Raw genomic sequence first — 19469 nt, forward strand, 5'->3', positions numbered from 1 at the left:
GTGGCTTTAACTTCAATTTGTGAATTTCCCCACTGAAGTCCAAATCTCAACAAGCTAAAATTAAAATAGACAAATTGGGGGTTACATATTAGCTGGCATCCTGTTATTGGTTGTTTAGCTTCTCCACCATGTGGTACTGCCAAACTCCTTCTCAGATGACTGAACACAGAATTGTACTTAGAAATGTGTGAATGTGCATGCGTGTGTGTGTGTGTGTGTGTGTGTGGGTGGGGATTAACCTAAGAAAGCAAAGAGGCACAGAAAACTTCTCACACATTGCTGGGATGGCTTGCATTGTCAACAATGGTTTGGAACTGCATTCTGAGTGAGTTAAAAAGATCTAAAATAATTTCTCTAACAATAACTGGCAGAATTACCATTAAAATATTTTGTTCCTTTATATTTCTCAAAAAAATTGTTCTTATCCACCATTGTCACGGTTTATGACTTTCAATGTTATTCAGTTATCTCTGAAATGGGAAGTGCTTCTGCAAATTCACATACCTTGTTTATGATCTGCTTGTACATGCTGCTGTTTTATCTATTAATTACCTTTTACTGCTGTTTTGATGCTGAATCATCTTTGTGATTGATCCCATGAATTTTGTCACCTGTATTATTGCTAGAATGCATTGATAGAAAGTATTTCTCTTTGCTTCCTGCCTTTTCTGTTATGATTATTTATGGATTATCTGCTTTGATAAGTATTTCCTTTCACATGAAAATATGCATGAGGTTTTTGTGTTACATGTGTGCACACTACTGACCTTCTGTCTCTAGGCACTCGGAGGACAGTGAAACAAGTTCCGATACAGATGATGACTTTGAGACAGTTGAGATGCACGTTATGGACAACAGTAAGTATGAGTAAAATTCTGTAACTGTGAACACTATACAATCTGAAAAAAAGATGTGCGAAAAACTGCTCAAAGAGTGTCATGCAGGCTAAAGTTTTATTTGGCCTACCAGAAAGTTATTCCAAACCCACTCCATCACAATGAGAAAATTGTTTTATATTACTAAATAATATTACATATTATTATACAAATTATCAAATTTTCTTATCATTAGTAATATTGCTTTTATTATATCAGTAATATTTTTGTATGTTCTTAACTATTTTTTTGCAGTGTTATAAAATACAATTTTACAATCTCAATTTAAAACACCTACCTTTTTTATTTGCATTTTTTTTCTTTTTGGCCCTCAGGCAAAAACATTAACCCTTGACCCCAAGATAAAAAGTCTGGACACAGCTGCCACTGAAAAGCACTTTTGGAGGTCTAAATAACCTTGCAAATGGCATTGTTTTTAAGGAAATATTTTTTTAAGTGTGTTGGAATGTATAGATTGTGTTAGAGGACTTCTCTATGTTTATATTTGCTCTGACCTATTACTTTTTAGGTCAGGTCAAATATAAACATAAAACCTTGTGCTTTTGCCTATTTTTTGGCCCGGCGTGCATAGATAAGACTGAGCTGACAAGTGCTTTCACCAGGAATAAGTGGTCTGCTGCCACTCAAAAGGTGTTATCATCCATGCCAAGTCGCTCAGTGGGTAAGATGGCATTCATTATTCCATATCAATACAGTCTGTGTTACATTACTTTTTGCTACAGTTACTTTAAGCTGAATTCTTCTCACTTTCAACATAATGGCACAAAGAAAATATGCACTTAGGCCACTGTTTAGTACTTATTAACAAAATGTCTTTTAAGTGTAAGCCACTTAGATAATCTCAATTAATCTTAAAACATACTTTCTACAACAACTTATGACACGTAATTAAGAATCAGTGGTAGCTACTCGTCAATGTAATATTTTACAACTTCATATCAGATTCTTTATGATTTTTTAAAGCTTATCTTTAACATAACAGAATACAAAGCCTTCTTTCCATGTCATAAGGATGGAGTGCAGCTGTCCTCTCGCAGCGGGATCACTCTTCTGTGAGAGATAGTTCCCAGGTCCCCGGAACCAGCAACAGAGACTATGACATGGAATCTCATGAAGGCCTTATTCACGAGGGTTAGGACACATATGTTTACATACAGTCTGTCAGTACATGAATATGAAGTGTCATTTTTTTAAAAGCAGAAAAGTTAATGCTCACATATTACAGGAAAAAAATATATTTTTTTAATTATTAAAAAAAATGATAAGTCTTCTATTACTGCATAGACCAATTTTAAAATAATAACAAAGCATTATTGTGCAGCCCTATTCATGTTTTATCTCAAATGCAAATAATCATGTACTGAGCCAGTCTGATTGCTTGATTATGTTAATCTTTTAATGTGTGCATGTGTCTGGATGTGTACAATCTTTGTGGGCCGTAGTGCCCCGAATGAGGCATCTGCTGAGGACCCTACAGACTCTGCCTCTTGATGAGTGTGTGCGTAAGCTGCGTATGATGCCCATGAGTCTGACTGAGAAAAGTGAACTCAGGTATGATAGCATTTTAAAACCTCTAGTGACTTAAGATACAGTCAGGTAATGATGCTTTGCAATTCAAATCTTTCTCCAGAGCACTGCTGTGTCGTGAGAGAAAGGGTCAAATTCTTTCAGTGGAAACTTCAAGAAATAGTCACTTTCAAGTACGCCTTAGAAAGGTGAATTTGTTTTTATTGCAAAGGTAACTGAGTAATCTCAGTTATTCTCAAGAAATATTTTCTACAAAAACTGGCAGCTCATAATAATTCACCATTATAGAGTAGAGGCCAGTTCATTTTATGCAAATTAAATCATGCTCAGTTGTACGAATTACCATTTTTATTCATTAGAATTTGTTAGTGAAGTATCTGTTTAACATTACTATATAGTCTATCAAGCATGAAAGGCCTCTTTTACAGTGCTATATTCATGTGTTTTTTTCTTGGATATGTGTATGTATGTGTGTTTCACAGAGCCTTCGTGGCGCTCGACAGGGTGTTCATTCCCTGCTGACCTCTGTGCAGCTTTGGCATGGGACGTTGAAGAAGGTTAGCGGGCGTTTTGGAACTGGAGCACTCTCTTATTTCCTCTTCCTCAGGACTCTACTGCTGTATAACATCTTCCTCTCTCTGATCATCAACGTTTTCCTGGTCCTGCCTGAAGTAATCCATCACCCACATCACAGTGCTAACAAGAAGATTTTCATGGGCCTCAACATTTTTACTGGCACAGTAAGACTTTTAAAACTTCTAAAACTTAAAAAAAATGTGACATACTGACCCAACATTCCCCAAGATGTTGGCTAGCTTTTTATGGTCTTTTCATGAAACACTGATTTTTATGTGCATCACATAATAACGAGTTTCCTGCAACTAATTTGAAACTTTTTGAAATTCAGCCACAACCGTTGAAACCATGTGAACTTTGTGAAAAGTTGAATCAAATTGCATGAATCAAAATGCTGATAACACACCACACAATAACAATAAGCAGTATTATTTCAACTGCATTCATACATCAGGAACAATAAAATAAAACAGACCATAGTCTTTTGGAATACTGTTTCTTATTAGCGATAACCAGTTAGCTAGTCAGTAGCCACTTGTTGCATCGGCTTGTGTGAGCATTTTTTTGCTTTGTTCGCCTGCTATGTCATGATCTACAGTTACATACAACAGTTTGAAGAGTTGCTCATATTTTTTCTGCAAATTTTACATTTTTATTTAGTTGCTGAGAAGTGTGTTCTTTGTAGACTTTGTTCTTTGAAGTTACATGTGTTAACTTATTTTCACTTAGAAAATCAACAAGACATATACACACTTGACAATGACAATGGCTCTATATAGAAGCATGAACACTTAAAGAACCCTTTGCATGATGCAAGGGTTCTCTGCATCGTGAAATGGTTCTTCAACTTGATGGTGAATGTACTGTATATAGTTCTATATATAACCTTTTTGAAAAGGCTTTTATATAGCATCAAAAATGGTTCTGCTGTTCTTACAGTGACAAGCTTGTTACAATAAAAGAACCATTTCTGGGGCTATGTAGAATGTTATATATGGAAACATATACAGTTTTCTCACCTTCAAGCTGAAAAACACTTTCACCATGCAAGGAACCCTTTAATCACGCAATATGTTCTTTGAGTGTTCAATAGGTTCTTTGAGTGCTAATTTTCTTTACTAAACTATCCTTGAAGAACCATAATTTTAAGAGTGCAGTTTGATGGGGCCACCCTGTTTGCATATGACTGTATGTAACTAGGTTATTTTTTTTTCTTCTCTTGAGAAATAATACAACGATGTGACTGCAGGATGAAAACAAATTTTATATGATTTTATGTAGCCAGAATGACACAATACATGACAAACACCAACTCATCTTGCTAACTAGTAAAATAATCAAATGTGTTAAATGCAATTTTGATCATTTTTACACTGTACACAGAAATTTTGGTTCACACAACTTGCAACCTGTAAATAGTTGTATGTAAGTTTCACTGAGCCAAGATAGCCTATGATTGGCAGCTGGCCCTGTAGTCTCTAGAATAAGAACTGACAACCCAACAATGTACATGCTTGGGGTGGGGCAGTGTAGAGAAAGCAGTCACACACAGGTATAGCATACTTACCCAAGGTTTTTTTTTTTTGTTTGTTTTTGGTGTATATTGGAGAAAGTTGTGCCAGTGTGCCATGGCCTATAAGTATTTGAGGACTCTGCTCCACTTAACTGGACAAGTTTGTTTAATAATGTTTTTATTTTCCATTAGGGCATCCTTACTGACTCTTCAATGTTTTATGGCTATTACAACTATACAGAGGAAAATAACTGCAGCTCTGGCAACAAAACTAAGCCTTACAATTCATACAACATACGCCTGGCATATTTACTAACTATTGGGACAGGTCTGTTTGCCACCTGCATAATGCTTGTCTACAGGTTAGTTTGTTTGTCTGTCCAGATTAAAAAATGTCTTACCTGCCTTTAAAAAAGATAGTCCATGAATGAATTTATATATTTTTATTTTTTCTTGAACAGTGTGTTTAGGACATTAGGGGGGAGTTTTCACATGTATAAATCTCATGGCAACTTGGCTTTGAAGGTCTTCAGCTGTTGGGATTTCAAACTTAGCAAAATGACATCTGTTCGAATGCAGTCAGAGAACCTCTGCACACAACTAAAGGTGAGAGAATTTTGGTCTAAGCAAGACTAAAGGATATCTACACAGATGCATAGAGACAGCGGATTTAAATAGCATTTGAAACTGAGATGAGGTTAAGAAAAAAAGAGAAGTATGCATGGGTGTGATAGTCAAGCTGCTTTTGTCTGCTCTTCAAATGTAACACAATGTTCTATGATTAAAACAAATGTATCAATCAGTTACAGTATAAATGATGAGTATCAAGTGGGTTGGTATAGCAATGTATGAAACACTGTCACCTTCCTGCTTGGGCAAGCTCACATACCAACAAGAGTGTTTGGGCAAGACTCCTAATACTACAATCGCCTACCTCTGTAATATAATGAAATTGTAAGTCCATAGGATGAACAAGTGGATAAGTCCACAAAAAGGTCCATAAAAATGTGTAATGTCCCATGTGCTCTCGTGTGGACTGTGTATGTTACAGTGGTAAAATGAATTATTTTTGTATCTCCAAAAAAGTTTTAGTAATTATGAAATACTGTATACAATTACTTACTGAAGCCCAACAGTTGCCGTACAATTTGTAATCCCCTATCTACAGCATTCATGGGAGGGAAAGGACCACACCACTGATATTACTTGAGTGGTGAACCATTCTCAGCACAACATGGTAGTATCAAGAATAGCAGTTTAGATCTTGTTGCCCTTTTAGGTGAAAATTTTGTCCTTTTCAAATGTTAGTGTTTCTCTTTTGATAGGAGATGCTTTATGAGCTTCACTCTGGAAATCCAAAAGGGAAACTGAAAACCAGGCTGATCTGGATGGCTCTTTGTTTCACCGCATGGGGTATTTCTCTGACCTGCATTTTCTGCTGTGTGTTGACTGTCTACGTCTTCTCTGAAGACAGAGAAAATGTAAGGAAGACATGAAAGCAACTGTGGAGTGGGTGGTCGTCATGCATTAGGTGAAAGGTTACTTTTTTAGCACTTAGCATCCTATAATTCAGAAATATTTGTGTATGCAGCAGAAAAACAGATATCAGTAGAAATCACATTGCGAAACATGCTAACATAGCTGCAGACCAGTCGTGTCTTGTTTACACCCCTTATTACTTGTCACTTGCCACTTGTCACTTCTCACTTGATACTTGTCAGCGACCTCAGAGATGATATCTAGAACATAGCTGTTAAGTCTAATGGTTTACTCATGACTTATTTTTTCCTTTGCCACATAGTGTTGATTTTGCTCGCTGACATTTAAAAAGGCTACAGAAATTAAAGGAAAAATGTATATTAAATGCCCTGAATTTTCTTTTGATGGGATACTTGCATAACTTCCAGTGCAGAACTCAATGTCTATTAGCCTATCGATCAATGTCTATTCTACCATCTGCCACCCCCATTTTTAAAGACATAAAAGAAGCAATAAAAAGAAAAAGGCCTTTAGACAAGGGACTACTTGCTAAAATCTGTAGGATTCCATCAACTATCGACCTATTTCTATCATGAAGTTAACAACCCAAACTGCTGTAGCTCTAGTCTAGAAAGCTTAAAATTACTTCATTTGAGTTCAATTTGAACATAATTAAAATGTTATTTTGCCAATTATTGCCAAACTGGATAAATTCTGTTCCTTGTGTGTGCTTGTAACATTTTCCTTTTTCTTTCTCCACAACATAAGCATGTCTAAACTCATCAGTGCTGTGTTCTGATTGGCTTTCAAACGTAAATGTTTTAAATTTAAATGTATTTCTTCCAATTTGTTCATGAGCTGCAGTGCACACATATTTTTTTACTGTCATATTATTAAAAGTTAAAGAAGTAAGTAGAGAAGTAAAAGTACTTCATTAGAAAGTAACTGAAAGTAAAAGCAAATGAGTAACAGTATGATTTAACTCTACTCAAAAAAGTAACGTTCCTGTGAAAATTAACACTATGTACGTTTGCAACAATGCAGCCCAGTTTAATAACATGCCATGCCAAAGGCAGACTGAAATGTGAAAATTGGACTTGCTGATTAGGTCTTGAAACGTGTATGTAATATTCAATTCATTTTTACAATGTTAAATTTGCTTTGCACTGTAGCTCTCTGTGAGAGCCTGAACAGAGCTGATGTGAAACTAATTGATTAATGCTTTAACTATTAAGCTAAGGGGGCAGTCGTGGGCTGGAGGTTAGGGAACTGGCCCTGTGACCGGAAACATTTAGTTTGATATCTTTTCTCCCTTATATTTTTCCAGGTTTGGGGTTCTATTTTCCCTACTGTTGCCCACATTTCAGATTGTTAAACTGATACTTTTGTTTTACTTAAAAAGGGTAATATGCTTTGGAAATCAGTAAATTATATTTGTGTTGTGAATAATGACATTCGTATACAGTTCATTGCCGGTTGCCGGTTTGATCCCCAGCACCGACAGTCCATGACTGAGGTGTCCTTGAGCAAGACATCTAACCCCCAATTGCTCCCCGGGCGTCATGGATAGGGCTGCCCACCGCTCCGGGCAAGTGTGCTGGAATTTCCCCGTTTGTGGGATTAAAAAAGTATCACTTAACTTAATGTAGGCTTGATATGTGACATATGTCCTTTTTTCTCTCTGTTTCATTGTTTTTGATCTATAGGTCAGTAATATAGGGTCAGATGAGAATTTGCTGGCACTGCCGCTACTAGTATGTGGTCTAAATCATCTGATGCCTAGTGTTTTCAATATGGTGGCATGGATGGAGAGCTATGATTCACTTAGCCTTTGCATTTATGTTTCCATCATAAGGTCAGTGCATGAACTGTCACTTTTCAAATTCACATTTAGATTTGGTGAAGTAGTCATGAGCAAGCATGAACAGAAGTCTGCTATGTTTTTACCTTAATATTTGTCTTATTAAAAAAATACAGCAAGTATGACCTATTTCAAATATCATAAGCATGTTGTCTGTGTTGTCACTGTGCACAAACACATACATGGCATGCAGTCATATGCAAAATTTTGTTTAGCTGTTTTTAAGTAAAAATAAGTATACATCCTCTACAGAGAACACACTCTTCCAGATTTTAATCCACAATTATAGTTTAACATAAAATGTGGCCTGTGCAGGAGTTATGACACATATTATATTTTATTTATTTATTTTTTCTCATGACTGTTTCTTCTCTTTAAATGACACACATAAAACATGTAGATATGTAGAGCACAAAGAGTCCCAATGGAGGCCTGTAATAATATCAGGAAGTTTCTCACAATGTTTCAGGTCATGGGAATAATGTGATGCAATACGCTGAAATATATTGGTAAATCTGTACTTTTTTTGGTAGGAATTTGTTTTTGAAAGTAAGTACTCTTGCTGTTCTTTGTTATCGATGGATGGGCAGTACTGCAACTCCAAAAAATGGAACAAAGCTTGAGGTAAAGTGTGACATTTTATTTGCATTTTAAAAAATGGATACATTATGGTAATTGGCATACTGACTTTTCTTGTTTTCTCTTTATTTGTAGTCAGGCTTTCATTCAGAATACTTACTAATAACTGACCAAATTTCCTATTAATGTTTCCCGTTTTTGTGATTAGTGCTGGGAGACGTTTGTTGGTCAGGATCTTTATCGTTTCCTATTGATGGATCTAATATTTGGTGTGCTGCACACCATTTTTGGAGATTTTCTTTGGAGGTAAGTCATTCTTATAGCTTTTTAGAAATGCTGTTACTAGAAGTTTATCTTCTCAACCTTATTATTTCCACAGGGTTTTCACCCAGGGAGTATTAAGAAGAAAGAGAAAGCCCGCATTTGATATTGCGCGAAATGTTTTGGAACTCATTTACGGCCAGACACTTGCTTGGTAATGTTACTACCTATATGAAAGACATAAGATGTATAACCCTTGCAAACTTTTGATTTGATATCTTTTCTCCCTTATATTTTTTCAGGTTTGGGGTTCTATTTTCCCCACTGTTGCCCACATTTCAGATTGTGAAACTGATACTTTTGTTTTACTTAAAAAGGGTAATATGCTTTGGAAATCAGTAAATTATATTTGTGTTGTGAATAATGAGATTCATATACAGTTCATTTGTTATGTTTATTTGTTGCCGTCACTTTTATTGCATACTAGTCCAATCATTTTAACAGGCTAGTCTGATGATGAACTGCCAAGCACCCAGGAAGGCATGGAGAGCCACACAGATGACAACTCTCTTCATCTCACTTCTCTGTTTCCCCTCATTCCTTGGAGCCGCTGCAGGCATCACATACACAATGTGGAGGTATGAAGACCCATTTGGTTTCCTTCACACAGACAGACTTTAAATGTATTGGTGCAATTCCCCGATAATGTGTCATCAGTGTTTCTTAATTCCAGTCCTGGGTGTTATACAGTGATGTGGTTGGGATAGTGTAGTGGTTAACAGCTCTGCCTTGTAGACTGGGGTTCAATCCCCACCTGGGCAAACACCCTACACTATACCAATAAGAGTCCTTGGGCAAGACTCCTAACACGGCCTTGGCCTACCTATGTAAAATGATCAAATTGTAAGTCGCTCTGGACAAGAGCGTCAGCCAAATGCCGTAAATGTAAATGTGATGCATTTTCCTTGCCGTTATATCCCTCATTCAATTGAATCAAGGTCTTCAAGTATGAATCTTGTGTATTGGTGCAGGGAAAACAAGCTATGCACACACCAGTTTCCTCATAAAAAAAAAACTTACTGTGCAAAAAAATTGTACACATTGTCAGGTACACAACAAAGTTCACGCTTTTTATTTATGCAAAGCAACTCCTACTGGAGAGTCATTCGTTTTGTTGTAAATATTTGAATTGGAAGTAGTTGTTTGTGGCATTTTTACATGCATCCTCGATGGCACTCCTTAGAAGCCTGGTTTGCAGCATTTTCCAAACATTAGCAGATAACAGCATGTTAACTACTGACTACATGTTAACTACTGTTAATACTACTGTATTAACTACAGAACAATACACAGTGCTTGCAGTGATCAAACATTTAAGGCATTATCAGACACAAGTACGCTGTTTTCTTCATCCTGCACTACCAGAGCCACTGTACTAACCATTGTACTTACATGCAAAAATTCTCTGCATGCTACTCTCTGCTCTCAGACTTGAGCCATCATCTACCTGTGGGCCCTTCAGGATGCTCTCCAGTATGTTTCAGGCAGGGAGGGAGTGGAGGTGCCTAACGACATTCAACCCCAGCCTGACCTGGCTCAGCTGGGCATACACAGTGTTAGAGAACCCCCTCTTTCTCTTCACCATTGCAGGAGTTTTCCTGTAAGTGTGGGGCTATAATGATGATTTTGTATGGTTCTCTTTTCTTGGTTGCTTTGATTCAGTTTTGACCATGATATATTTTTGTCCCTAGACTTCTTATTTACATTCACATTCAGGTTGGAGATGGTCAGAGAAGAATAATGGCCTTGTTGCAGAAGCAAATTGAAAATGCAAGTAGAAAATTACAGTAGAAAAATAAACTTAGCTTCCAGTCCAGTACTTTCTTTCTTCACTACTTTCATGGTTTTTTGTATATATTGTATTTAATAATGTTTTTCTGTTTTTCTAGGAGGTCGAAGATAAGAAGTTTCTCATAAATAAGCTGCAAGTGCTCCATGAGCAACAAGGACTTTAAATATCTGTTCCTGATTTAATATTTGCTCTTGAGTAATGAAGTGGGTTAAGCTCCTAAAATGACAAGTTAAATTAATAAATAAATATATTTTAATTTACATCTGAATGGGTTCCTCTATGTTGGTTACGCAGCTGCGAAACAAAATCATCCAGTTTGATTGGTTGTAGTCTGTATCCCAAGGAATTCTGCGTGAGACTGCTGCTGAATTTGTTGATGCAGGTCCCACTAAAGCCGCACCAAGTGTGCATAGAGGGAGCTCGTTGGCACCTCTTTGCACAACAAAATAAGAAAGGAGACACCCTATAGCTTTGTGGTCCTTATGGGCATGTGCAATTCAGCACCACAATGTACCACTAGGCACTGGTATTGTGCTAAATATATAGCCTGCAGTTCAGTGTTTTGGTGACATTCTAATATGCTGTTTCATATTATCATTAACAATGTTAATGACAATGTCTGTGTTAATACGTCATTAATTTGTGGTTTTCTTACATTCTACCTTTATAATTCACACTTTCCACTTGTAATTTAATGGTGTAGCATGTCAAGTGACATATTACATAATGTCACACGTTTACCCTGATAACTAGAGAATAGTAGGCCACTGTTGGCCCACTGATAGCAAAGCTGGTGGTACACTGGTGTTTTGGTCAGCATTTTACCAGCAGCCCACTGGTGGTTAAGCAGTATTAAACAAAATTCCTCTTATCATCACTCATTTTCATTTTCCAATTTCCTTATTTTCCTTCCTTCCTTTTTATACTTTGTAAATTAGTTTAGTAAATCATTTTAATCCAGCACAGTGTCGGCTACATTTTCTGTAAAATAATTTTATTTTAGGCCTAGTCATGTTTTTCTCTCAGTTGGTTGTAATGTTTGTCTTAGTTTATTTTGTAAAATAATGGGCATTTAAAACCTGCTTGAGGAGATTATAAACTAATTAGAGCTTGTACAGTGTGCAGAAATAAAGGTACCATGCAGGTACATGATTCGTTCATCAAGGTACAAGGTGTAAATGTTCCCTCAAAGGTACAACCGTGGTTTTAAGGTTCAATTGTGTACATTAAATAAGTATTTCCCAGTGGAAAAGTAGTTATTTGTATCTTTTCATAAACAATTAAAAAAAAAAAACAGAACCATTTAATAAAAAGCCTGGCACTGAGACCGGGTGTGTGGAGTCAGTACAACTTAGAACATATAATTTCAGTGGATTATGGTTCAGTTATGTTCCCTGACTAAATGTACTGAGATGTACCCCTGAGAGTACCACAACAGTGACAAGGAGAGTACTGCCCCAGTGACAGCGTCGCACCTTTCTTTCTGAGAGTGTAGGCAGGACGAAAATCTGGACCAGCAGTGGCAAACAGCTGGCAATGTACCGACCTTATTAAGCCAGAGGACCGATTTAGATCACAGTATTTGTGAACATGTGTTTTTAGACACTTAATAAAACTTTGTGTGAAATGCATGTACGTTTTCTGGAAGTGAAGGAAGTGTATTGATCTTATTTTTTTATATTTATATTATATTTTAACTAACCGAAGAGTTGTCACAGCGTCTTTGATGCTTTTCTGGACAAAACATCTGCATAAACTGCCTTTTCTCCGCTAATGCGTGCAGTCACAGTAAGATGGCAGCCGAGCCAGCCTCACTTGGTGTAGTACGTTAGAGGGAAGAAGAAGTGACGCAACCAATGATAAAAGTGGCGCGCTTATGTTGAAAGAATGGCTGGTGCAGGACCCGAAACAATCTTCAAAAAGGTCGGTTTAAACCGAAACGGAGTTTACTAATAGCTTGATGTCAGTTGTCCAAAAATTCAACAACTTTAACGCTGCATGTATTTGTAGGAGACCGTCAGCAAAGTTTTGACGCTGTTTTTCAAGGACGACAAAACCAAAGGTCTGATAAAAATCGCAGCCCGAAAGAAAATCCACTCAGTTGTCGTTGTCTGAGGGAGGCTGAAGTAATTTAGCTTAGCTAACTGCTTGAACACGGTTGGTTTTCGCTTTCGTCACCTTGCTAACGAAGATTGTTTCCTTGTTTTCCGTCAGCCAGTAACGATGCCGTCAGTCTCATGGCCGAGATGTTGAAAATTTTCGTTATAGGTAAGTTATGCCAGTCAAGCATATGATTTAGATTAAGCCAGTTAATTTGGCTACCAAGCTAACCTAGCAGCTAATTTACATGATAAACAGCTTGTGTTGTACCTTAGGGATTTGTATTATAAAGGGTCATATTTTCTAACAAGTAGCGAGATAGCTAATTTGATATGGCCCATAACTGGGCCACATACCGCGTGAGTGATGGCGCAGGAGAACCTCAGATGCGGTTGCCAGAACACTGCCCTTTTGAGGGGCGCATCTCAGCTAGTTTCAAACCACGCCTTAACTTACAACTTAAAACCACCTCTCAAAACCACTAATGCAAAAGCCTGACCGTTACAACGACTTTCCTGTTGGGTGGGGCTTCCACTGTTGCACGCTGCCACTAGGCGAGGTAGTGGAGGGTAGCAAGTGCTTCCCCTTTTTAAAAGCTTTTTGTTTTAAATGTGGGCAACTTTTGGCTCGCATATAGTTTGCCCGAGTCACTGCTAGGCGTAGTGATCGCTCTCACTAGTGACACCTGCTGTGCAAAGGGATATATGACAGACTAAATTAATCCTCAGCCAGACTATCCTGGAAAGTCTATGTATAAAATAAACTATTTCTCAATGAATATAGAAGTGTGTTCTTGCATGGAAATATTATTAGTTGAGTGTTGTGATGGTGAACAAAATAAATACATCAATGATATACACTGGCAGGGAATGCAAGAGTGCTTATGGAACTGGGAGTGAATGACAGTAAACCACAACAGAGCAGTATGGAGAAAGGGACAAATATAACTTCTATATAAATTCTTATTAAAAAAAAGAAGCGTTTTAACTGTGTTGGGATTGAGGCGATTCCTTTTCTCTGATACAGTCTCCCCAGCTTTAGAGAATACCCTTTCACATGGCACTAGCCTACGCTCTGTTATAATAATAATAGATAATAATGTATATGTATATAGGATATATATTAGTCTGTATGTGTGTGTGTGTGTGTGTGTGTGTGTGTGTGTGTGTGTAATACTAAGTAACACTGAAGTCAAGTAGCCTACTAAACACTAACCTAATAATATAATATAATGCAGTATAATAATAATAGCTGATATAATCTATGATATAGTAACTGAACTTTAACCACTAACTCTGACACTTAACCAACGCACACTCCATTAGCCTACCTCTCACCAACACCAAATGCCAATTCAAAACCCACGAAGTGCCGCGAGGCTCGAACCTTCTTTATGCGGTAGCGATACTCAAAATGAAACGATCACATGCCCCATAGAATCCGAGAAGGCCTCGTTTGTCATCAGTCACATGATTTTTACGGTAACGATACAAGCCTCGAACTGGGGCTTCATCTGGCATGCCCCTTTTTACTTGACACAGGGTCCGGTGCCTCGCTTCAAACGTCACATCACTAGCTAGTCATCCACGAGGTAGCTGACAGTCTTTCAGTCTTGTGGAAATGTGGTGGAAAATGGCTTTGTTAAAATTGTCTCAAGAAATAAAGAGGACAAAACAAGATATCGACCAGGGGCAACTGTTTGGAAGATTTCTCTGGGGCAGCTAAGTGATTGTTCTTATAAACACGTGTTAATAACACTAACTTCTTGTCAGGCGGTACACCAACATCTTCCAACACACACGCACCCCTTCTAAGACGCATATCCTTCCGGGTCATGGGGGGAGCTCACCAGTCCATCGCAGGGCATGCAGACATATATATTCACACACAGTCCAACATCATCAGCATACTTCTTTTCTTACATTCATTCACTTGAAATTCTAACATTGATTCCCTGTATTCAGAAGCAGCTCAGCGAGCCATGAAACAGGCTGAGAATGAAGACAGCCTCGGTGTGGATTTGGAGCATGTTGAGAAAGTTTTGCCTCAGTTGGTGAGTATGTAAGATATTCAACAAACCTGCAAGTGTCTAAGTGTAAGACAATTTACACATTGAACTGTTTCACTTAATTTGCTAAGTTGCAGACTATGTTCAGACTCATTTTACAATTTGAGCTTTTCTTTTGGGAATCAAACATTATTGTAACATATTTGTTTGGACCTGAGGTGGGTTGAGTGGCAGATTCTCTTTGCCATTAAAGAAATTTTGTGTCATGATCTTTGTTTGTAAGACAGTTAGTACTATTTCTTAAGACTGACTCTTTCCAAGTTCGATTTCTGTACAATGATGGTGATGGGAACAAGAAGTTGCAGTGCAAATATAGCCATATTTTATATCCAAAATTACTAGTCAACCTACCCGTGTGTGTGTGTGTGTGTGTGTGTATATGTATGTATGTATGTGTGTGTGTATGTGTGTGTGTGTGTGTGTATGTATGTATGTATGTATGTGTGTGTGTGTGTGTGTATATATACACTGCTCAAAAAAATAAAAGGAACACTTAAACAACACAATATAATTCCAAGTAAATCAAACTTCTGTGAAATCAAACTGTCCACTTAGGAAGCAACACTGACAATCAATTTCACATGCTGTTGTGCAAATGGAATAGACAACAGGTGGAAATTATTGTCAATTAGCAAGACACACTCAATAAAGGAGTGGTTCTGCAGGTGGGGACCACAGACCACTTCTCAGTACCTATGCTTTCTGGCTGATGTTTTGGTCACTTTTGAATGTTGGTGGTGCTTTCACACTCATGGTAGCATGAGACGGACTCTACAACCCACACAAGTGGCTCAGGTAGTGCAGCTCATCCAGGATGGCACATCAATGCGAGCTTTGGCAAGAAGGTTTGCTGTGTCTGTCAGCGTAGTGTCCAGAGGCTGGAGGTGCTACCAGGAGACCGGTCAGTACACCAGGAGACGTGGAGGAGGGCAACAACCCAGCAACAGGACCGCTACCTCCACCTTTGTGCAAGGAGGAACAGGAGGAGCACTGCCAGAGCCCTGCAAAATGACCTCCAGCAGGCCACAAATGTGCATGTGTCTGCACAAACGGTTAGAAACCGACTCCATGAGGATGGTATGAGGGCCCGACGTCTACAGATGGGGGTTGTGCTCACAGCCAAACACTGTGCAGGATGCTTGCCATTTGCCAGAGAACACCAGGATTGGCAAATTCGCCCCTGGCGCCCTGTGCTCTTCATAGATGAAAGCAGGTTCACACTGAGCACATGTGACAGACGTGACCTGCTGCCTGCAACATCCTTCTGCATGACCGTGGGTCAGTAATGGTGTGGGGTGGCATTTCTTTGGAGGGCCGCACAGCCCTCCATGTGCTCGCCAGAGGTAGCCTGACTGCCATTAGGTACCGAGATGAGATCCTCAGACCCCTTGTGAGACCATATGCTGGTGCGGTTGGCCCTGGGTTCCTCCTAATGCAGGACCTCATGTGGCTGGAGTGTGTCAGCAGTTCCTGCAAGATGAAGGCATTGAAGCTATGGACTGACCCGCCCGTTCCCCAGACCTGAATCCGATTGAGCACATTTGGGACATCATGTCTCATTCCATCCACCAACGCCACGTTGCACCACAGACTGTCCAGGAGTTGGCGGATGCTTTAGTCCAGGTCTGGGAGGAGACCCCTCAGGAGACCATCTGCCACCTCATCAGGAGCATGCCCAGGTGTTGTAGGGAGGTCATACAGGCACGTGGAGGCCACACACAATACTGAGCCTAATTTTGACTTGTTTTAAGGACATTACATCAAAGTTGGATCAGCCTGTAGTGTGTTTTTCCACTTTAATTTTGTGTGTTATTTGAGTGTTCCCTTTATTTTTTTGAGCAGTGTATATATAAAATATTATATTTTATTCTCTGAGATTTAATATGTTAAAATATTAATGTTAAAAGATTTTTCTGGAAGAAAAAAATGGGCTATTTGCTTTAAATATAAACATTGATCAGTATGTAATTTTGTATAATAACTTTGTGATCTAGCTTTCAGAGGTATTAATGTCTCACTCAATAGGACATCTAGTGCCTATTAGTGTTTTGAGAAATTTTGAGTTTTGAAGTTTCTGTGGAATGAAGCATTTTATATCAAACGACCCCTAAATGACTTTGTTTACAGAATGACTTGGAATGTTGCAATTACCCTTTAAAAGACCTTTCCTGAAGCTTATAGAGGTCTGACTTTCTGGTGATCTCTTTGCTTGGTCACACTGTTTATTTTTCCTTGCAGCTTTTGGATTTCTGATGCTCTGTCAAGGGTCAGTAGATGGCGCCATAGTTTTGCTCAACTGATGCAGCCTGGACCTTTCCTGTTGTTTTTGCAGAAGTGATTTTCCACAGTCTACAAATTTATGTTCTGCAGTCTTTAGTCGGCTGTAATTTGTAGTAAATGGAAACACCACAATGTGACTCGCGGAGATGATTGTAAAATAGTCTAATTTGTTGGAAACCATTTCAGTTGCTTAAATATATGCATCTTCATGTCTGCACAGTCCGTTTAGCAGTTTTTTGTGTAGATTTCTGGTCCTGTAGAGTGGTTCGAGAAGCATCCTTACTAGAGTGCGCATGTTTCTATAGGCCACCTGTGCAGGGCTGAGCAGCAGGTGCTTCCAGCATGCTTTTCTGTACTCCCATCAAAACCTCTTGAAGCAGTTGGAAGTAATTAGAGTAATAAGGGAAGCAGTGAGCCCCATAAATGATGAGTGTCAGGAAAAAGGACTATACCCCCCAGCCACTTTGAAGTTTTCCTTGTGTGTGTTTTTTTTTTTTTTTTTTTTTTTTTTTTTTTTTGCTTCCTGCAGTGTGGTTTAGTTAGAGCTATCCTGGTAGTTGAGGTGGCAGCAGTATGTGTTCGAATATGCATGTGTGTGTGAGTGTCAGCCTGTGCCCACACATAAAGAAATAGACATAATTACCCTTTACAATGTTTGAACATGTTGAAATGCTTGAAATAAAATCTTGTTACATTAATTTATGTTAAACATAAGAACATTTCTTCTTTCTAAACAAAGGATAGAAATATTCTGAGATTTAAGCATTTTCCTCCTATTTCTGAAATTTGGCTCCTAAAACAACCCTTGAGTTTTCTCACTTCTAGCTTAAAATATTGTCTGACAGAAGCCTCAACTAATTTGGGTCTGACTCATCCCAGGTTTAACTTAAAAATACTAACATAATGTAATGAACAAGATCATCAGTTTGTTATATAGATCTCAACCATATCTCAGAATTGCTTCAGCAGTTTATTACAGCACAAAGATAACTCATGCTTTTCTGATTTGTCTCCAGAACTTCTCAAAATGAAATGCTTATGCTAATCTCCTATTTCTCATAAGAGAAATTAAAAAAATTTATCACACCATTGAATTCTCCTTAAGTTCTCCTGAGATATAGAAAATGTGGTCTGGAAAAAGACATTTTCCATTGGGATGTAAATTTGCAATTTTGAAGACATCTGCAGTAACAGACTATATTTAGTGCACTATTGTTTTGTCCTATTACATTCTGCTTGCATTTGTTTACAACAAGCTAGAGCATCATATTTAGTATTTCACAATTCTGACCGATTACTGGAAGAAAATACATTGTTGATGGATGTAAACCTATCCAAATGCACACACAATGAAATGTACCAGTTTGGATCTTTGATGAAGGTAGTTATTCATTTTGCGGCGAATTAATAATTTGAATATTTAAAATAAGAAAAATAAAGAACCCTGGATGTAACCTATTACATTCCACCACTCTTTAAATTCGCTGTTCTACATCATTTTCTTTGAATGGCTAATTTCATAGCTTCATGTGAATGAATTTTGGAGGTCTTTGTGGATTTTAGAACAATATTGTACAATTGTTATTACAAGCATGTGCTACTGTTAAGAATATATGAATGAAGTAAGAAATTGTACAGTTCAGATGTTAATCTTATAAACTAGATACCAAAATGTATTTTTGAATGTTTAAAATGTTTTGTGAAACATGGCATCAATAAATTGTAAATCATAAACAGTAATTGTGTTTTTACAGTAGTTTGTCATGTTATATGCCACAAGATTTGATCACCTATTATTAATTTTATTACAATTATATTGTAGATTTTTTTTTTTTTTTATAGCTTTCTCACCACTCTTCACTCATTTCTAAAAATGGCTTCCTGGCGTCCTAATTTTTTTAAATGTGTAAAAAATCACAATACAATGATCTGTAATCAAGTAGGTTTAATATTGTCAAAAAACATGTTTACTTTCTCATGTTACTGTAAAGTTCACACTTAAAAGTGAAGGGTTTATTAGTAAAGAAAATGGTTTGATATTGAATTATGAACTCAAAGAACCCTTTGTATGTTTAAAGGATTCTTTGCACCATGAAAGTTCTTCATGGGATGGGGAATGTGCTGTAGATGGTTCTGTATAGAACCTTTTTGAAAATGATTCCATATAGTATCAAAAAGGGCCCTTCCATTATAACAAGGAAAAACCCTTTTAGTTCTATATAGAACCATCTACAGCACTTTTATCTGAATAACTGTTTCATGATGTAAAGAACCCTTTAATCATGGAAAAGCTTCTTTAAATGTTCATGGTTCTGTATGGAACCATTTTCTTTACTAAAGAACATTTGAAGAACCATCATTTTTTTTAAGTGCGTGCAAGAGAAATTGTTATGGCAGCATGTTTTATTACAACTTGATTTTGCAAAAACCATGGCACTTTTTGTGTAAGACAAATTTAAGTTAGATTTAACCATTTC

The 19469-nt window shown here is 37.6% G+C and overlaps 2 protein-coding genes across 4 annotated transcripts; both read left to right on the forward strand.

Annotated features, from left to right (window-relative positions):
• Positions 1-234: 234 nt before the first annotated feature.
• LOC108438893 (transmembrane channel-like protein 6) lies at positions 235-11415 on the forward strand. Of its 3 annotated transcripts, XM_017717002.2 has the most exons (20): positions 308-325; positions 781-857; positions 1211-1281; positions 1468-1557; positions 1908-2027; positions 2339-2447; positions 2527-2611; positions 2906-3163; positions 4705-4874; positions 4974-5118; positions 5838-5993; positions 7698-7846; positions 8386-8476; positions 8640-8737; positions 8811-8906; positions 8995-9070; positions 9197-9330; positions 10182-10352; positions 10444-10522; positions 10642-11415. In XM_017717002.2, the coding sequence occupies exons 4-20, from the start codon at positions 1539-1541 to the stop codon at positions 10705-10707; spliced, it is 2022 nt and encodes a 673-aa protein (XP_017572491.1). In that variant the 5' UTR covers positions 308-325; positions 781-857; positions 1211-1281; positions 1468-1538; the 3' UTR covers positions 10708-11415. The 3 variants fall into 3 exon arrangements, with proteins under 3 accessions (XP_017572490.1, XP_037400436.1, XP_017572491.1); XM_017717001.2 differs by lacking the exon at positions 1211-1281 and having other exon boundaries at positions 235-325; XM_037544539.1 differs by lacking the exon at positions 1211-1281 and having other exon boundaries at positions 235-325; positions 10469-10522.
• Positions 11416-12258: 843 nt separating this feature from the next.
• Positions 12259-18732, forward strand: cenpx (centromere protein X). The gene is made up of 5 exons (XM_017717039.2): positions 12259-12467; positions 12555-12606; positions 12759-12812; positions 14609-14697; positions 16951-18732. The coding sequence occupies exons 1-5, from the start codon at positions 12432-12434 to the stop codon at positions 16963-16965; spliced, it is 246 nt and encodes an 81-aa protein (XP_017572528.1). The 5' UTR covers positions 12259-12431; the 3' UTR covers positions 16966-18732.
• Positions 18733-19469: the final 737 nt, after the last annotated feature.

Source organism: Pygocentrus nattereri, chromosome 14, assembly GCF_015220715.1.
Source record: "Pygocentrus nattereri isolate fPygNat1 chromosome 14, fPygNat1.pri, whole genome shotgun sequence".
NCBI classification, from domain to species: domain Eukaryota; kingdom Metazoa; phylum Chordata; class Actinopteri; order Characiformes; family Serrasalmidae; genus Pygocentrus; species Pygocentrus nattereri.